A 14548-nucleotide genomic window follows, 5' to 3' on the forward strand; every position below is an offset into this window, starting at 1 on the left:
AAACACACAGCAAAAGTGGTGAAGAAATGGTTAGCAGACAAAAACATTAACGTTTTGCAGTGGCCCAGCCAGAGTCCTGACTTAAATTAAATTGAGAATCTGTGGAGGGAGCTAAAGATCAGGGTGATGGCAAAGACACCCTCCAACCTGAAAGAGTTGGAGTTCATCGCTAAAGATGATTGGGCAAAAATACCAGTGGAGACATGCAAAAAGCTGGTCAGCAATTATAGGAAGCGTTTGATTGCTGTAATAGCCAATGAAGGCTTTTCTATTGATTATTGAGAAGGGTATGAATAATTCTGGACATGCCACTTTTTGTTCAAATGTAAATAAACGATGAGTAATGTTTTTTTCCACAATGATGCCTCTTGTACATCGTCTTATTATCTTTTGGGAGAAGCCTGTGTCATTTCCAGTCAAAAAAAAAAACTTGCTGGTTGAATAAAAGTAACTAAGTCAGAATTTGCCAGGGGTATGAATAATTTCAGACTTGACTGTATATTTTACTTACTTTTTATTTATATTTCTTATATATGTAATTTACTGACCCCAAACTTTTAAACAGTAGTGTAATTAAGATACAAAAATGATATATTTGATAATAAAACAACAACATTTTGGGGAAAATCAAACAAAACATGTTGGGAGGAAAACAGAAAGAAGAAAAACTGAGAATAAAAGCAAAAGAAAGCTACAGGTGTCATTTTACCTGAACTTCTGCAAAACATCATCTCCATCTTGAAAGCTACAGGGTTTTGAAAAAGTGATCTTAGAATGCGTAGCAATGACATTTGTGCACGTCTAGAACTACTGACATTAAATGTCACGAAGGGAAAAGACTCTAAATGGCGTGAAAAATGCAAGGATTTTTTTTTTTTACAGAAGGACACAATGAAATGCTTCTGCAAGATTATTAATGGCAGCGCTACCTGGGGACATGGTTAGGCGTGACACCAGGGCTGGTGGGATTCTCGGGGAAATCCTGGAATAAACATGATGGAAAGAGATGAAGATGACCAAACCCAGGCTCAGGCCAATTCACTTCCAATTTATTGTATTGCAAATATGAAACTCGTTAAATAATTCCATTCAATAAATATACAGTGGTGGCCAAAATGATTAGAACACTAGTATTTTCACCAGCTAAAAAATGGTTTTAAGTGAGTTATTTTATCTGTTGCTGTAGTGTGTCAGTAGGAAATATCAGTTTACATTTTCAAACATTCATTTTGATATTAATTGTAAAAATCCAGTGCTCCACACAGAGATCTGATCTCGTCATCATCATCATCATCATCATCATCATCCAGTCTGTCTGGAATGACGTAGAAACAGAACAAACTTAGACAGACTAAATCCAGAAGAAGTGTGGCAATGTCTCCAAGATGCTTCAAGAGACTGACCTGCAAAGCTACACTACTGTTAAAAGTTTTTAGCCACAGGTGTAAAAATGCTATAAAAAGAGGACGCTCATTTAACGCAATCGTTTTTCAGGTAGTTTTGCAGGTAGGTCTCTTAAAGCATCTAGGAGATTCTTCTGGATTTAGTCTGTCTCAGTTTGTTCTGTTTCTTCATGTCATTCCAGACAGACTGGATGATGATGATGATAAAATCAGATGTCTTTGTGGAGCACTGGTTGTTGTCAGACTCCTTGTGCAATCAAAAATCTCACTGGATTTTACAATTAATGTCGAAATGAATGTTTGGAAATGTACACTGATATTTCCTACTGACACACTACAGCAAAAGATAGAAATAACTGATTTAAAACCATTTTTGAAGCTAATGTTTTAATAATTTTGGCCACCACTGAATTTAAACATATTTACTAACTAAATATATGTAAACATATGCAATTTTATTCATAGTAAATATATATATATAAATATATTCAAATTTATTTGTTTTGAAAATGAATTGACCTTCACCAGATTTATGACAAAATAATACCATGCTGAAAAAGCAATGGTCCAACTGTTTAAAATCATGTTGTTTCTCAAAAATATCCATTTTAGGTATATTACTGTAATTAAAGTTTTATTTTAATGGATGCTAATAACTTCAAAACATAATAAAAAGCAATAAAACACCACTGAACTATGATTTAAAAATCATGTGCATGTGTAAATATTTTGATTATGTTAATTCTGAAATATGTACAGTCTTCAGTGTTTGCTAATCATTTAGTGCGGTGTGAGCTTGTCAGTGTATCTTAAAGGGATAGTTCACTCAAAAAATGACAATTCTGTCATTAATTACTCACCCTGATGTCAGTCCAAAACCGTTGGAGCTTTGCTCATCTTCAGAACACAAATTAAGATATTTTTGATGAAATCTGTGAGCTTTCTGACCCACAGACAGCAATGCAACTGACACGTTCAAGACCCAGAAAGGTAGCAAAGACATTGTTCAAATAGTCCATGTGACATCAGTGGTTCAACCTTAATTTTACGAAGCTATGAGAATACTTTATGTTCAAAAAAAAAATAAAAAATGAAAAAATACTGCCTTTATTCAACAATTTTTTGCTCTTTTGTGTCAGTAAAATTGATCCTAGTTCACTGTCTGTACATTCTGGTTCAAATAAGTAAGGCTAGGCAAAAAATTGCAAGTTATCCTCTCTGTCAAAATCTTCAGACATGTTTATGAAGACTGTTTTATGTTTTCAGTGTGTTGGACATGGAAGAAAAAAATTAGTTAAAGTCATTATTTTAGTGTTCTTAAGTACAAAAAGTATTCTCCTAGCTTCATAACATTACGGTTGAACCACTGATGTCACATGGAATATTTTATCGATGTCCTTACTACCTTTCTGGGCCTTGAACGTGTCAGTTGCATTGCTGTCTATGGGTCAGAAAGCTCTCAGATTTCATCAAAAATATCTTAATTTGTGTTCTGAAGATGAGCAAAGCTCCAACGTTTTGGAATGACATGAGGGTGAGTAATTAATGACAGAATTGTCATTTTTTGGTGTTTAATGTTTGATCAGTGATATCCTAGTGCATGCTGGGAAGGGGAAAATGATGGCTTTTTGTGTCTGCTATGGTATGATATGGTAGAATAATGGTGAATAATGCTGATGTTGTGGTACAGTGTTTAAGTGTCCTGCCATATTAGTATTTGCTCATATAAAAATGCACATTTGGTCATCATTTACTCAGCTTCTGCAACAACTCTTTATCATACAAGTTCAACACAGCTGTCGAGTTTCAAAAACAACCTAAAATCACCAAAAAAAGAGTCCTTCTGAAGTCACTGTAGTAGTCCTTCTAGGTGAATTTCTATTCTTTATAAGAGCTTGAATGACAGCCTCTGATTACATGCTTTCGCTTTACGCAAAAGAACACAGAACATCTTCTTTTGTGTTCCATGGAAGGAATAAAGAAAATCAAACAGGTTAAGAATGACATGAGGATGAGTAAATGATGACATTTTTAATGGCCTCTTGGATGAAATTTTATCCTGTCGTGGAAAGAAATTTCATTTCTTCAGTGTTATAAGCCAGGTGGTGGAAAAGCAATTTTGAAACCAGAATGTTCTTGGTGCTCAAGAACATAACTAACTAAATAAAATATTTTGAAGTAAATAAATAAAATGGGAACTTCTACTGAACTACTGAGCTAAATAAATATTAGAAATACTTTATGTATGAGCTGTTGGCGCACATCTCGATCCAATTCCTCATTTCTCATCCCTAATTTTCTATCTACACTCCACTTTTTTAGATAAAATCAATGTAAAAAATAAAATGAATGTAACCAATGTATATACACTACCAATCAAAAGTTTTTGAGCAGTAAGATTTTTTTTAAGAAATTATTTCTGTTCACCAAGCCTGCATTTATTAGATCCAAAGTGCAGCAAAAACAGTAAAAATTAGAAATATTTTTACTCTTTAAAATAACTGCTTTCTATTTGAATATATTTAAAAAATGCAATTTATTCCCGTGATCAAAGCTTAATTTTCAGCATCATTACTCAAGTCTTCAGTGTCACATGATCCTTCAGAAATCATTCTAATATGCAGATTTTCTGCTCAAGAAACATTTATTACCATCATTATCGATATTTAAAACAGTTGAGTACTTTTTTCAGGATTCTTTAATAAATAGAAAGATCCAACGATCAGCATTTATCTGACAAAAAGCTTCTGTAATATTATTTACTATACCATTTAAAAGTTTGGAGTCAGTATATAAATTTATTTATTTATTTATTTTTTTTTTGTGTGTGTGTGTGAAAATTATACTTTTGTTTAGCAAGGATGATTTAAATTGATCAAAATTGATGATAAAGACATTTATAATGATATAAAAGATTTCTATAAAATGCTGTTCTTCTGAACTTTCTATTCAAAGAAACCTGAAAACAATAATAATAATATTTTTTTTGAGCAGCAAATCAGAATATTACAATGATTTCTGAAGGACCATGTGACACTTAGTATTGATGCTAAAAATTCAGCTTTGAAATCACATGAAATTATATTTTACAATATATTCAAATAGAATTCAATTATTTTAAATAGTAAAAAAAATTTTTAACATTTAACTGTTTTGCTGTACTTTGGATCAAATAAATGCAGGCTTGGTAAGCAGAAAAGACTTAAAAAATCTTTAAAAAATTTCTGACAGGTAGTGTATAAAACTTCTTTTCTGGGCTTGCAAATATTAATTAGGTGACATGAGTTTCACTCAGAAGTCCTAATTGATTTAATGAAGAGCACAGATCATCTGCAAATCGGACACAAGGTTTGTCACAAGCGAAGGGTGATAAACATGCTTAACATTTCTAAAACTTCCTATTTCTGCTTTTGATATTTGTCCTTATCTCAAACATAAGCCGATGTCTTTTGTGGAAAGGCCATCTTCATCAATCATTTCCCAGAATTTGAGCGAAAGACAAAAGGCAAGTAGTGCATGCAGCATTCAAGAGAATAATCCAAACGAACAGAAATGCTAAAAATATCAACAAAATAACAATTTTGGGACATGCAGAGCAACACAGAAAGCACAATTACCAGATTGTCACTAGCGCTCCGATGTGGCCGTCTCTTGCGTAGAAAATGTCCCAACACTTTGTCCTTAAAAACCTGCAAAATGGTGCGACGTTTATAAAATATACTGTCAGAAATTGATTTGTAACCATTAGAACATTATAGCAAAAGAAAATGACAAATTAGACAAGCAAGAATGCAACAGACCTCGTACAAATAATCGAATATCTCCAATATTGTCAAGACACTGGCTCCTATAAATAGACCCATCTGACCACCGATATCACCTGAAAGATTATAAAAAATATTATAAAAAAAGAATTATTAAAGCAGAAGACAACTCTATTTTCCATATTCTATACAATAAAATAAAATAAAAATACAATAAAACAAAATAAAATAAATTGTAATAAAAATAAAATTGTAAAACTGCTAATAACCTGTTAATTAAACTAAAATAGAACAGAATAAAATAAAATAAAATACTGTAGGTGTGAGTAAGCAAGCGTGTGGAAAGATACAAATAAAATAAAATAATATAGAAAATATGTTTCAATTTCTAATAATAATAAAAAATACAAAGGAAACAATCATTTTCCAGCCTGTTAAATAAAATAAAATAGAACTGAATAAAATAAAATACAGTAGGTGTAAGTAAGCCCGTTTGTGGAAAGAAAAATTAAAATAAATAAAAATTAAATTAAATTTTTTTTTGCTAATAACCTGTTAAATAGAATAAATTAGAATAGAATAAAATACTGTATGAATAAGCAAGCATGTGGAGAGAAAATAAATAAATAAATAAAATAAAATAAAATAATATACAATTATTTTTTTAGGTGTGAATAAGCGAATTTGTGGAGAGATAAAATAAAATAAAATAAAATAAGATAAAATAAAATAAAAATTTGTAAGTGTGAATAAGCAAGCATGAGGACTGTTTTTTAAAAATACAAAAAAAAATTATAAAAAAAAGAATTATTAAAGCAGAAGACAACTCTCAATTTTCCATATTCCATAGGTGTAACCTATACAGTAAAATAAAAAAATACAATAAAACAAAATAAAATAAAATACTCGTAAAACTGCTAATAACCTGCTAATTAAAATAAAATAGAACAAAATAAAATACTGTAGGTGTGAGTAAGCAAGCATGTGGAAAGATAAAATAAAATAAAATAAAATAATAAAAAATAAATAATATAGAAAACATTTTTCAATTGCTCATAACCTACAAAATAAAATAGAATAAAATAAAATAAAACAAAATAAAATAAAATAAAATAAAATAAAATACAGTAGGTGTAAGTAAGCACGTTTGTGGAAAGAAAAATTTAATTCAATTAAAATTAAATAAAATTGATTTTTAATCGCTAATTACCTGTTAAATAGAATAAATCAGAATAGAATAAAATACAGTATGAGTAAGCAAGCACGTGGAGAAAAAAATACAATAAAATAATATCAAAAAAAATTTTTTAGGTGTGAATAAGCAAATGTGTGTAGAGATAAAATAAAATAAAATAATTTGCAAGTGTGAATAAGCAAGAATGAGGACTGTTTTTTTTTATAAATAATACAAAGAAATATTATAAAAAAGATTTTTTAAAACAGAAGACAACTCTATTTTCCATATGGTGTAGCTTTTGTGAATTTTCTGTGCACTTACCCAGTAATCCAGCCACTTCATATGCTTTCTTTTGTTCAATTTTCTCATAATTCAGAGCCTCAAAAAAGATATCCAGCACCAATATGTTATCCCTGTAAGATTAAACACAATGAATGGCTGTTCAGATAAACTTTAATAACAAATACAGAAATCGCATCAACTTAAATGTGAATTTAAACTCACGAGATATACTGCTCTGTTTTGTTGAATTTCTTGGCGAGATATTTCGCAGAAGCCTTGCTGGGTATTTTCACCATGGACAGCTCTTTACCGTATCGAGTCATGTTGCACGGCGTTTCGCAGACGCAGTAGTCATTGTCCTTCTCCACCAGGAAATCTGCCAATTTTTGTTGTTTTTATTGTTATTATTATTATTTCAAAGACAGTTAGCCTAAGCACTATTTAAATTATTCATTTAAAATCATGAAAGTAGTGAAAGAAATGCATAGTATTATGAAAATACACAAATCACTCCTTATGGCCTCCTACCTAAAGCTGGATCAGCACAGTCTTTGTACTGTTCAGGTGTGCAGACTGTAGACGTGCCTGTGATAGAAAAAGAAAGGCAAAATATTGTTAAAATTTCTGATAACATGTAAAGAAAATTAAAGTCAAATAAAAAGACATTTTTCCAATTGCTAATAACCTGTAAAATAAAATAAAATACAATAAAACATACAAAATAAAACAATTAAATACAAAAAATATACAACAAAATAAAACATGTCCACAAAACTGCTCAAATAATTACATTAAATATTGTAGATGTGAATGTCAATAAGAAAATGTGTGGATATTTTATAACAAAATAAATAATAAAATAAAATGTGTGGATAGAATTTTTTTTCCAATTGCTAATAAAATACTGATAGGTGTGAGTAAGCAAGCATGTAGGGAGAAAACGAAATAATATTAAAAAAAAATGAAAATAAATACACAAATAAATAAATAAAAATAAAACAAATCAAAACTAAACTAAACTCCACGTCCAAAAACTGCTGAATGAAAAATACAATTGAGAAAAAAATAATGCAGGTGTGAAAAAGAAAATGTGTAGAGAGATTTAATAAAAGAAAGAAATAAAATTAATTACAGATCAATTAAAATAAAATAAATACAGTGACTAAATAAAATGACTTAAAATGAGTAAACCGATAATAAAAATTGTGTGGAGAGAAAATAAAATAAAAATAAATATCCAATTCCAATTGTTAAGAACTTGTTTAAAATACTGATAGGTGTAAGGAAAATATTGAAAAATGTAAATATAAAATATTGTAGGTGTAAATAATAATAAATCTGCAAGTGTGAATAAGCAAGCATGTGGAAAGAAAATATAAAATAAAATAAAAAAATGATTAAAATGACATAAAAATCTGTAGGTGTGATTAAGCAAGTGTGTGGAGAGAAAATAAAAAGAAAATCTATAAATAAAGTAAAAAAAAAAAGATTAAAATAACAGAATTAACTCTGAAAGTGTGAATGAAAAAAACTGAATAAGCAAGCATGTGGAGACAAAATAAGATAAATATTTTTCCAGTTGCTAATAACTGATGTGTGTAAAAACTGATATGAGTAAAATACTGATAATAACAGATAAAAATCGGTAAGTGTGAATAAGCAAGCATGTGGAGACAAAAATAAAATAGAACAAAACAAAAAACTCCACGTGTGGAGATAAATAAAAACAGATAATAGGACTGAGGACTGTTTTTATAAATAATAATACAAAAAAAGTTCTTCACAATCTGCACATTCAAAATGTATCAAAGAAAATTCAAATATGGGCACTGAAATGAAATGTCCATGCGGTATTTTTGCAATATATTTAAATGCTAAAAGCAGTAAAGTTGTGGTCTGTCTGTTAAATGGAAGCACAATGATGTGTCATCTCCACACCTGGCATGTGCACCATCCTGCAGTTGCAGTTTTCGAGCAGATATCGGGTCTCACAATCGATGCGACAGGCCGTGATGCTGTACGTGGAGAAGTATTCAGAGTCCATGGGTTCAGATCTGCAGTCGCCCCACGGCGGGGGAAGATACTGGAGCTAGAACATAAACTTTTATTCAATGCTGGCAGGATAAAGCTGTTCAATAACAAATCAAAACGCACTAAGCCGAGCCAAAGAGCACAGCAATCAAAGGACTGAGAGCAGAGGACATCAGCTGAATATAATAAAACCCACACTGCAATCAGCAACGTTTCACAGTCTAGAAAAGCATGTGTGTTTTTTGAATGCAAGATTTCACAAAAAGGAAATCAGTGAAACCTCAAGAAAACCAGAGAGGCTGCTAAGCCAGGATTGGTCAGTCTCATTTTTAAGGCGGGGCTTAGTAACAGCTCACTTACTGGAAGCAACAGCGCTGCTCATTTCTTAAGTCATTAAAATTATATTATGCTCTTCTTATTAAATTTAAGAGCCTTTTAATAAGAATCGTATAAAAACATAATTGGATTTTATATCATTTTGCATATCTAATGGCACCAGTAGGGAAGATAATCCTCCCATTAAATTAAGGCACTTTTTGAAGTCGACTGCAAAAAGCATCATATAATAGAGTTTATGATGGATTCCGAGTGCTTTGAAGTTTAAAATGAGGAAGAGGTACAGAATGTGGGTCAGTGCATTGAAAGCAAGATTAGGAGTGTGTGCGGTTGACTTTAGCACTTGATTATTTCAGCTAATTGATCTATTGCTAAGAGCCGATGAATGAAGACGTATTGATCCTGGCCGTGAGAGCCGCTTTTGCCTTTGATCCACTGGAGCCTGTAAACGAGCGCTTTTCTCTGACCTCCTGCCAATTAGTGCTCCCTAGAAACAGAATTAGATACTCATGAGGAGTCACATGACTTTATTGCGCACAACTGTGCATAAAAATAAACACTGCTTGCCTGGCTCTGATCAACTCAGTTACAGAAACACTGTGGAGGACTCGGAGCACAGTTACAAATTAAATATAAATAAATCAGTTTAATAATTCTAAACTAAATTGGAAATAAATAAATAATTTTGTTCAATGCACAAATCAATAAAGAAATTTTCACATATTTAAGCAAAATACACAATATTTGTTTATAAACATTGTTTTAAAAACATTAAAATGTAACTTAATAAAAATGAAATAATTTAAGTAACTTGTAATTCACACACAATAAGTCACAAATTAATAAACAGTTAAACAATTTCCCCCCCACATATTTAAGTATTTAAACTAGATATATTATATTGTTTATCAAAAAATAGAATAATATAATTAATTTGTTTTAAATGTAACTGAATGAAATGTAACCACTTTAAATATGCCTTTGTCAGTGTAAATATTTATTTAAAATGTACCTTTATAAAACAATGAATTGCACCTTTCAATTCACAGATAATTATAGAAATAAAAAAATAACATTTTAAACGCACAAATTTATTTTACATTTGTTTTACAATGCATTTAAATAAAATAAATATTTTGAAATATTTAGAAACTAAAAAATGTATTTAAATAAGTATTAAAATAAGATAAATGACTAGTTTTTAACTAAAAAAGACATTTAAAAGTTTATTTAATGTACTCTAAAATGAATCTGTTTATTTTTTGGTTTAAAATATAACTTAAATTATTCTTATTAAATTATTAAATTATTTTAAAAGCACCCTGTAATTAACAAAAATACCTAGAACTAAATACATCACTTTTTAAATGCACAAACTACCAGAAATATGTAAAAGTTTTTTAAAAAGAAATATGATTAAATCTTTTTAAATAACATAACTTTAAAAAAAGTGTTTCAATAAGTACTTGAATAAGAAGATTATTTAACTAAAAAAAGACATTTAAAACTGTTGTAATTTTAAAAAACTTTTAAATGTCTGATTATTTTTTCAATGTAAACATTTATTTAAAATATAACCATACATTATACAACCATAAATAATATTTTTTTTTCATGCACCTTGTAATTAACAAAAAAATAAACTCACTTTTTGAATGCACAAATTAACAGAAATGTAACTTAATATAACTTAATCAATAAATAATAAAAATAATTAAATATAAGTTTACCTTGTAATTGCACAAATTAACAGAAATTAAAAAAACTTTTTGTATATTTGTTTTAGAATGTTTTTAAATAAGATTAAAATATTCTTAAATATAACTAAACTAAAATGTGTTTAAATAAATATTTAAATACGAAAAATGTTCAAACGTTTTGTTTTAAAATGTAGTTGAACAAAATTAAACAACTCTAAATATGCCTATTTATTTTTTTATTTAAACATTTATTTAAAATATAATTTAAGAAATTAATGAATTATTTTAAATGCACAAATTAACAGAAATATGTTTTTTTGCATATTTATTTCAAAATATTTTTAATTAAGTTAAAATCTTTTTAAATAAGATAAATATCTATCTAACTAAAATGTTTAAAGAAGAACTTAAATGACTTGTGTTTAACTAAAAAAGACATTTTAAACGGTTTATTTAATGTGTTTTAAAATGTAGTAAAATAAAATTAAACATTTGTTTATTTAAAATATAACTTAATAAATTATTAAATAATTTCAAAAGAATAAATCACTTTTTAAGTGCACAAATTAACAGATATAAACATGTTTGCATATTTCTTTTAAAATTAGTTTTTAAATTCTTTTTAAATCTATTAATTATTTAAAAAAGATTTTTAAATCTTTTTAAAAAAGATAAATGAATATTAAGTAAAACATAGACATTTAAAACTGCTTATTTTGCATTTCAAAATGTTGTTGAATGAAATGGCATCCTAAATGTCTACTTTTTAAAAACACATCTAAATAAAATAAGGAAATAATAAATACGTTTTTTTAATGCACCTAATTACATAACGCATTTCAGATGATAGTTTACAGCAGAACCAAAAAAAGTCTGGTTTTCTCCAGGTTTAAAGAGATGATGGAGTGGATAGAGAATAAGCAGGGCATGTGGTAAATGTGATAAATGTGATACGTTAAGTATTAGGTACCAGTTGCTGCTGACAAGACACAAAAGTCTGAAAACCAGGGGCCACACCAAATCCCAGCTGATCTATGAAGGGCGGCTCATCCTGGCTGTGGATCTGAACTTTGATGCCCGCCTCGTACGAGGTTTCGTCTGCGGGGAGACATTAAACAAGTTTATTTACAGAGCGGGAGATTTGATGTCTGCCGCCTCGAGGCAAAAATATAATGACTTTATAATGAACTTTATAATTACTATATCCAGAATGCCAATACACATTGCCTCTGGATATAAAAAGCCTCCTCTAGAGCCATTAAAACGACTAAGATTAATAGATTATAAATACGTAATCTTCACCAGCATACAAGTACATCAATTCTGAACACTGACCGCATGTCATCCACAGTTGATTAAACTGCACTTTGATATTTGTTACTCTGTTTCGTATTTATTTTCTGTGCATGATTATGTTGAAAAATTGCAGCATGCCACAGAAAATGAATGAGTCGTCTGACGCAGCAGTAATGGGGCAGGTGTACTCAGTAAAAAATGACTAAAAAAAGGCATAACCTTGTTATCTTCGCATCTAAATGTTCTAGCACAAGTCAAATCATTGTGGGCGACCACTTATGGGTGAATTATGCTAATGTGAAATGCTGCATATCAGTTTCTTCGCATATGATGTATAACCCATATCTTGTCTTTTTGAAATATCATTTTTTGAAGCGTGTTTCAACCAAGGAACCTGTACTGTTAGTATCTTATTTAAAAAGTGGCAGCATTTCAAGCCTAGAGTGATGCATATTGCATTATATTATATATAGTGTTCTATACATTAGTCAAAAGTTTAAATTAGTTTTTTAAAGAAGTCTCTTCTGCTCATGAAGCCTGCATTTATTTGATCCAATATACAGTATTATATGCAGTAATATTGTGAAAAATTTTCACTATTTAAAATAACTGCTTTCTATTTGAATGTTTTTTGAATTTATTAAATGTAATTTATTTCTGTGATCAAAGCTACATTTTCAGCATCATTAAGTCTTTAGTGTCACATGACCCTTCAGAAAGCATTCTAATATGCTGATTTGCTGTTCAATAAACATTTTATTATTATTATTATTATATTAATATTTAAAACAGTTGAGTACATTTTGTTCAAGATTCATTAATGAATAGAAAGTTCCAAAGACCAGCGTTTATCTAAAATAAAAAGCTTTTGTAACATTATACACTATACCATTCAAAAGCTTGGAGTCAGTATATATTATTTTGGGCTTTTTAAAAGACATTTATAATGTTACAAAAGATTTCCATTTCAGATAAATGCTGTTCTTCTGAACTTTCTATTTAGAAAAGAAACCTGAAAAAAAATTCCACTCAGCTGTTTTCAACATAATAATAATAATAAATATTTTTTGAGCAGCAAATCAGAATATTAGAATGATTTCTGTAAGACTGGAGTAATGATGCTAAAAATTCAGGTTTAAAATCACAGGAATAAATTACATTTTAAAATATATTCAAATAGAAAGCAGTTATTTTAAATAGTAAAAATATTTAAAAATTGTACTGTTTTTACTGTACTTTGGATTAAATAAATACAGGCTTGGTGAGCAGAAGAGACATCTTTTAAAAAAACAAAACATTAATAATCACTAATAATCAAAAACTTTTGGCTTGTAGTGTAACTTTCTGGCTGAAACTGAAACTAAATTGATAAAGTCACTGAAGGAACACTTAGTAATATTAATGAAATGGTGGCTCTTCAACAGTACATAAATGATAGAAAACACATCATCAATGTCTTTTTTTTAAATACATTGCTTACCTGTGTCACCCCAAACTGGTAAGTACTCATCCTGTTGAATATCCAGCATGATTTCCAGCCCATTTCCTGTTCCGCCTTTTAAAGTCGTCAACAAGGGGTTTCCATCCAGACCAGAGTTGAACGTGTAACATTTCCCGTATCTTGTGTAAATCTGTGGGTGGAAAACACATACAAAAACATATTAAATATAAAAACACAAAAAAGTAATAGCATAGTATCTAAAATTACAACGCCAATTTAATGTTTTTTTTTTGTTTGTTTGTTTTAAATGTTAATCAAAGCTGCATTCATTTGACCAAAAATACAAAAAACAGTAACATTGTGAAATATTATTAGGATTTAAAATAACTCTTTTCCATTTTAATAGATTTTGACATTTAATTTATTCATGTGATGCAAAGCTGAACTTTTAGCATCATTACTCCAGTCTTCAGTGTCGCATGATTCTTTAGAAATCATTCTAATGTGCTGATTTATTTAAGAAATAAAAAAGAATAGCATTAAATTAAAATTTAATAAAACATTTTTTTTTAAAGAAATTAATACTTTTATTCACCAAGGATGTGTTAAATTCATAAAAAAGTGACAGCAAAGACTTACAATGTTAGAAAAGATTTCTATTTTGAATAAATGCGACTCTTTTTACATTTAGGGTTAGGGTTTACCAAAAAATCCTGAAAAAAGTATCACAGGTTCTAGAAAAATATTAAGCAGTGCAACTGTTTCCAACATTGATAATAAATGGAATAAATCAGCATATTAGAATGATTTCTGAAGGATCATGTGACACTGAAGACTAATTCACCTTTGCATCACAGGAATAAATTATATTTTAAAATATATTAAAAATAGAAAACCATTATTTTAAACTGTAATAATATTTCACAATATTATCAAGTAAATGCAGCCTTGATGGCAGAATTCTTCAAAAACTTTTACAAATCTTATAGTAATCCTAGTATATACTGTATACGTTGTATATAGTCTGGGGTTGAATTTTTAAAATAAAAATAAAAAATAAAAATGTGTTTATTTAAAATGCACCTTGAAACAATAAATTAATAAATAATTTTGAAATG

The 14548-nt window shown here is 28.9% G+C and overlaps 1 protein-coding gene across 1 annotated transcript in view; it reads right to left on the reverse strand.

The window, feature by feature from the left end:
* Positions 1-14548, reverse strand: part of LOC141300690 (acid-sensing ion channel 1C) — a 164686-nt gene that overhangs the window by 7027 nt on the left and 143111 nt on the right. The window contains exons 2-9 of the mRNA XM_073830988.1: positions 13470-13620; positions 11664-11791; positions 8565-8715; positions 7155-7211; positions 6849-7002; positions 6666-6757; positions 5204-5283; positions 5021-5092 (exon numbers count right to left, since the gene is read on the reverse strand). Of these exons, the coding sequence (XP_073687089.1) occupies positions 5021-5092; positions 5204-5283; positions 6666-6757; positions 6849-7002; positions 7155-7211; positions 8565-8715; positions 11664-11791; positions 13470-13620 (885 nt within the window). The remainder of the gene's footprint in view (positions 1-5020; positions 5093-5203; positions 5284-6665; positions 6758-6848; positions 7003-7154; positions 7212-8564; positions 8716-11663; positions 11792-13469; positions 13621-14548) is intronic.

Source organism: Garra rufa, chromosome 24, assembly GCF_049309525.1.
Source record: "Garra rufa chromosome 24, GarRuf1.0, whole genome shotgun sequence".
NCBI classification, from domain to species: Eukaryota; Metazoa; Chordata; class Actinopteri; order Cypriniformes; family Cyprinidae; genus Garra; species Garra rufa.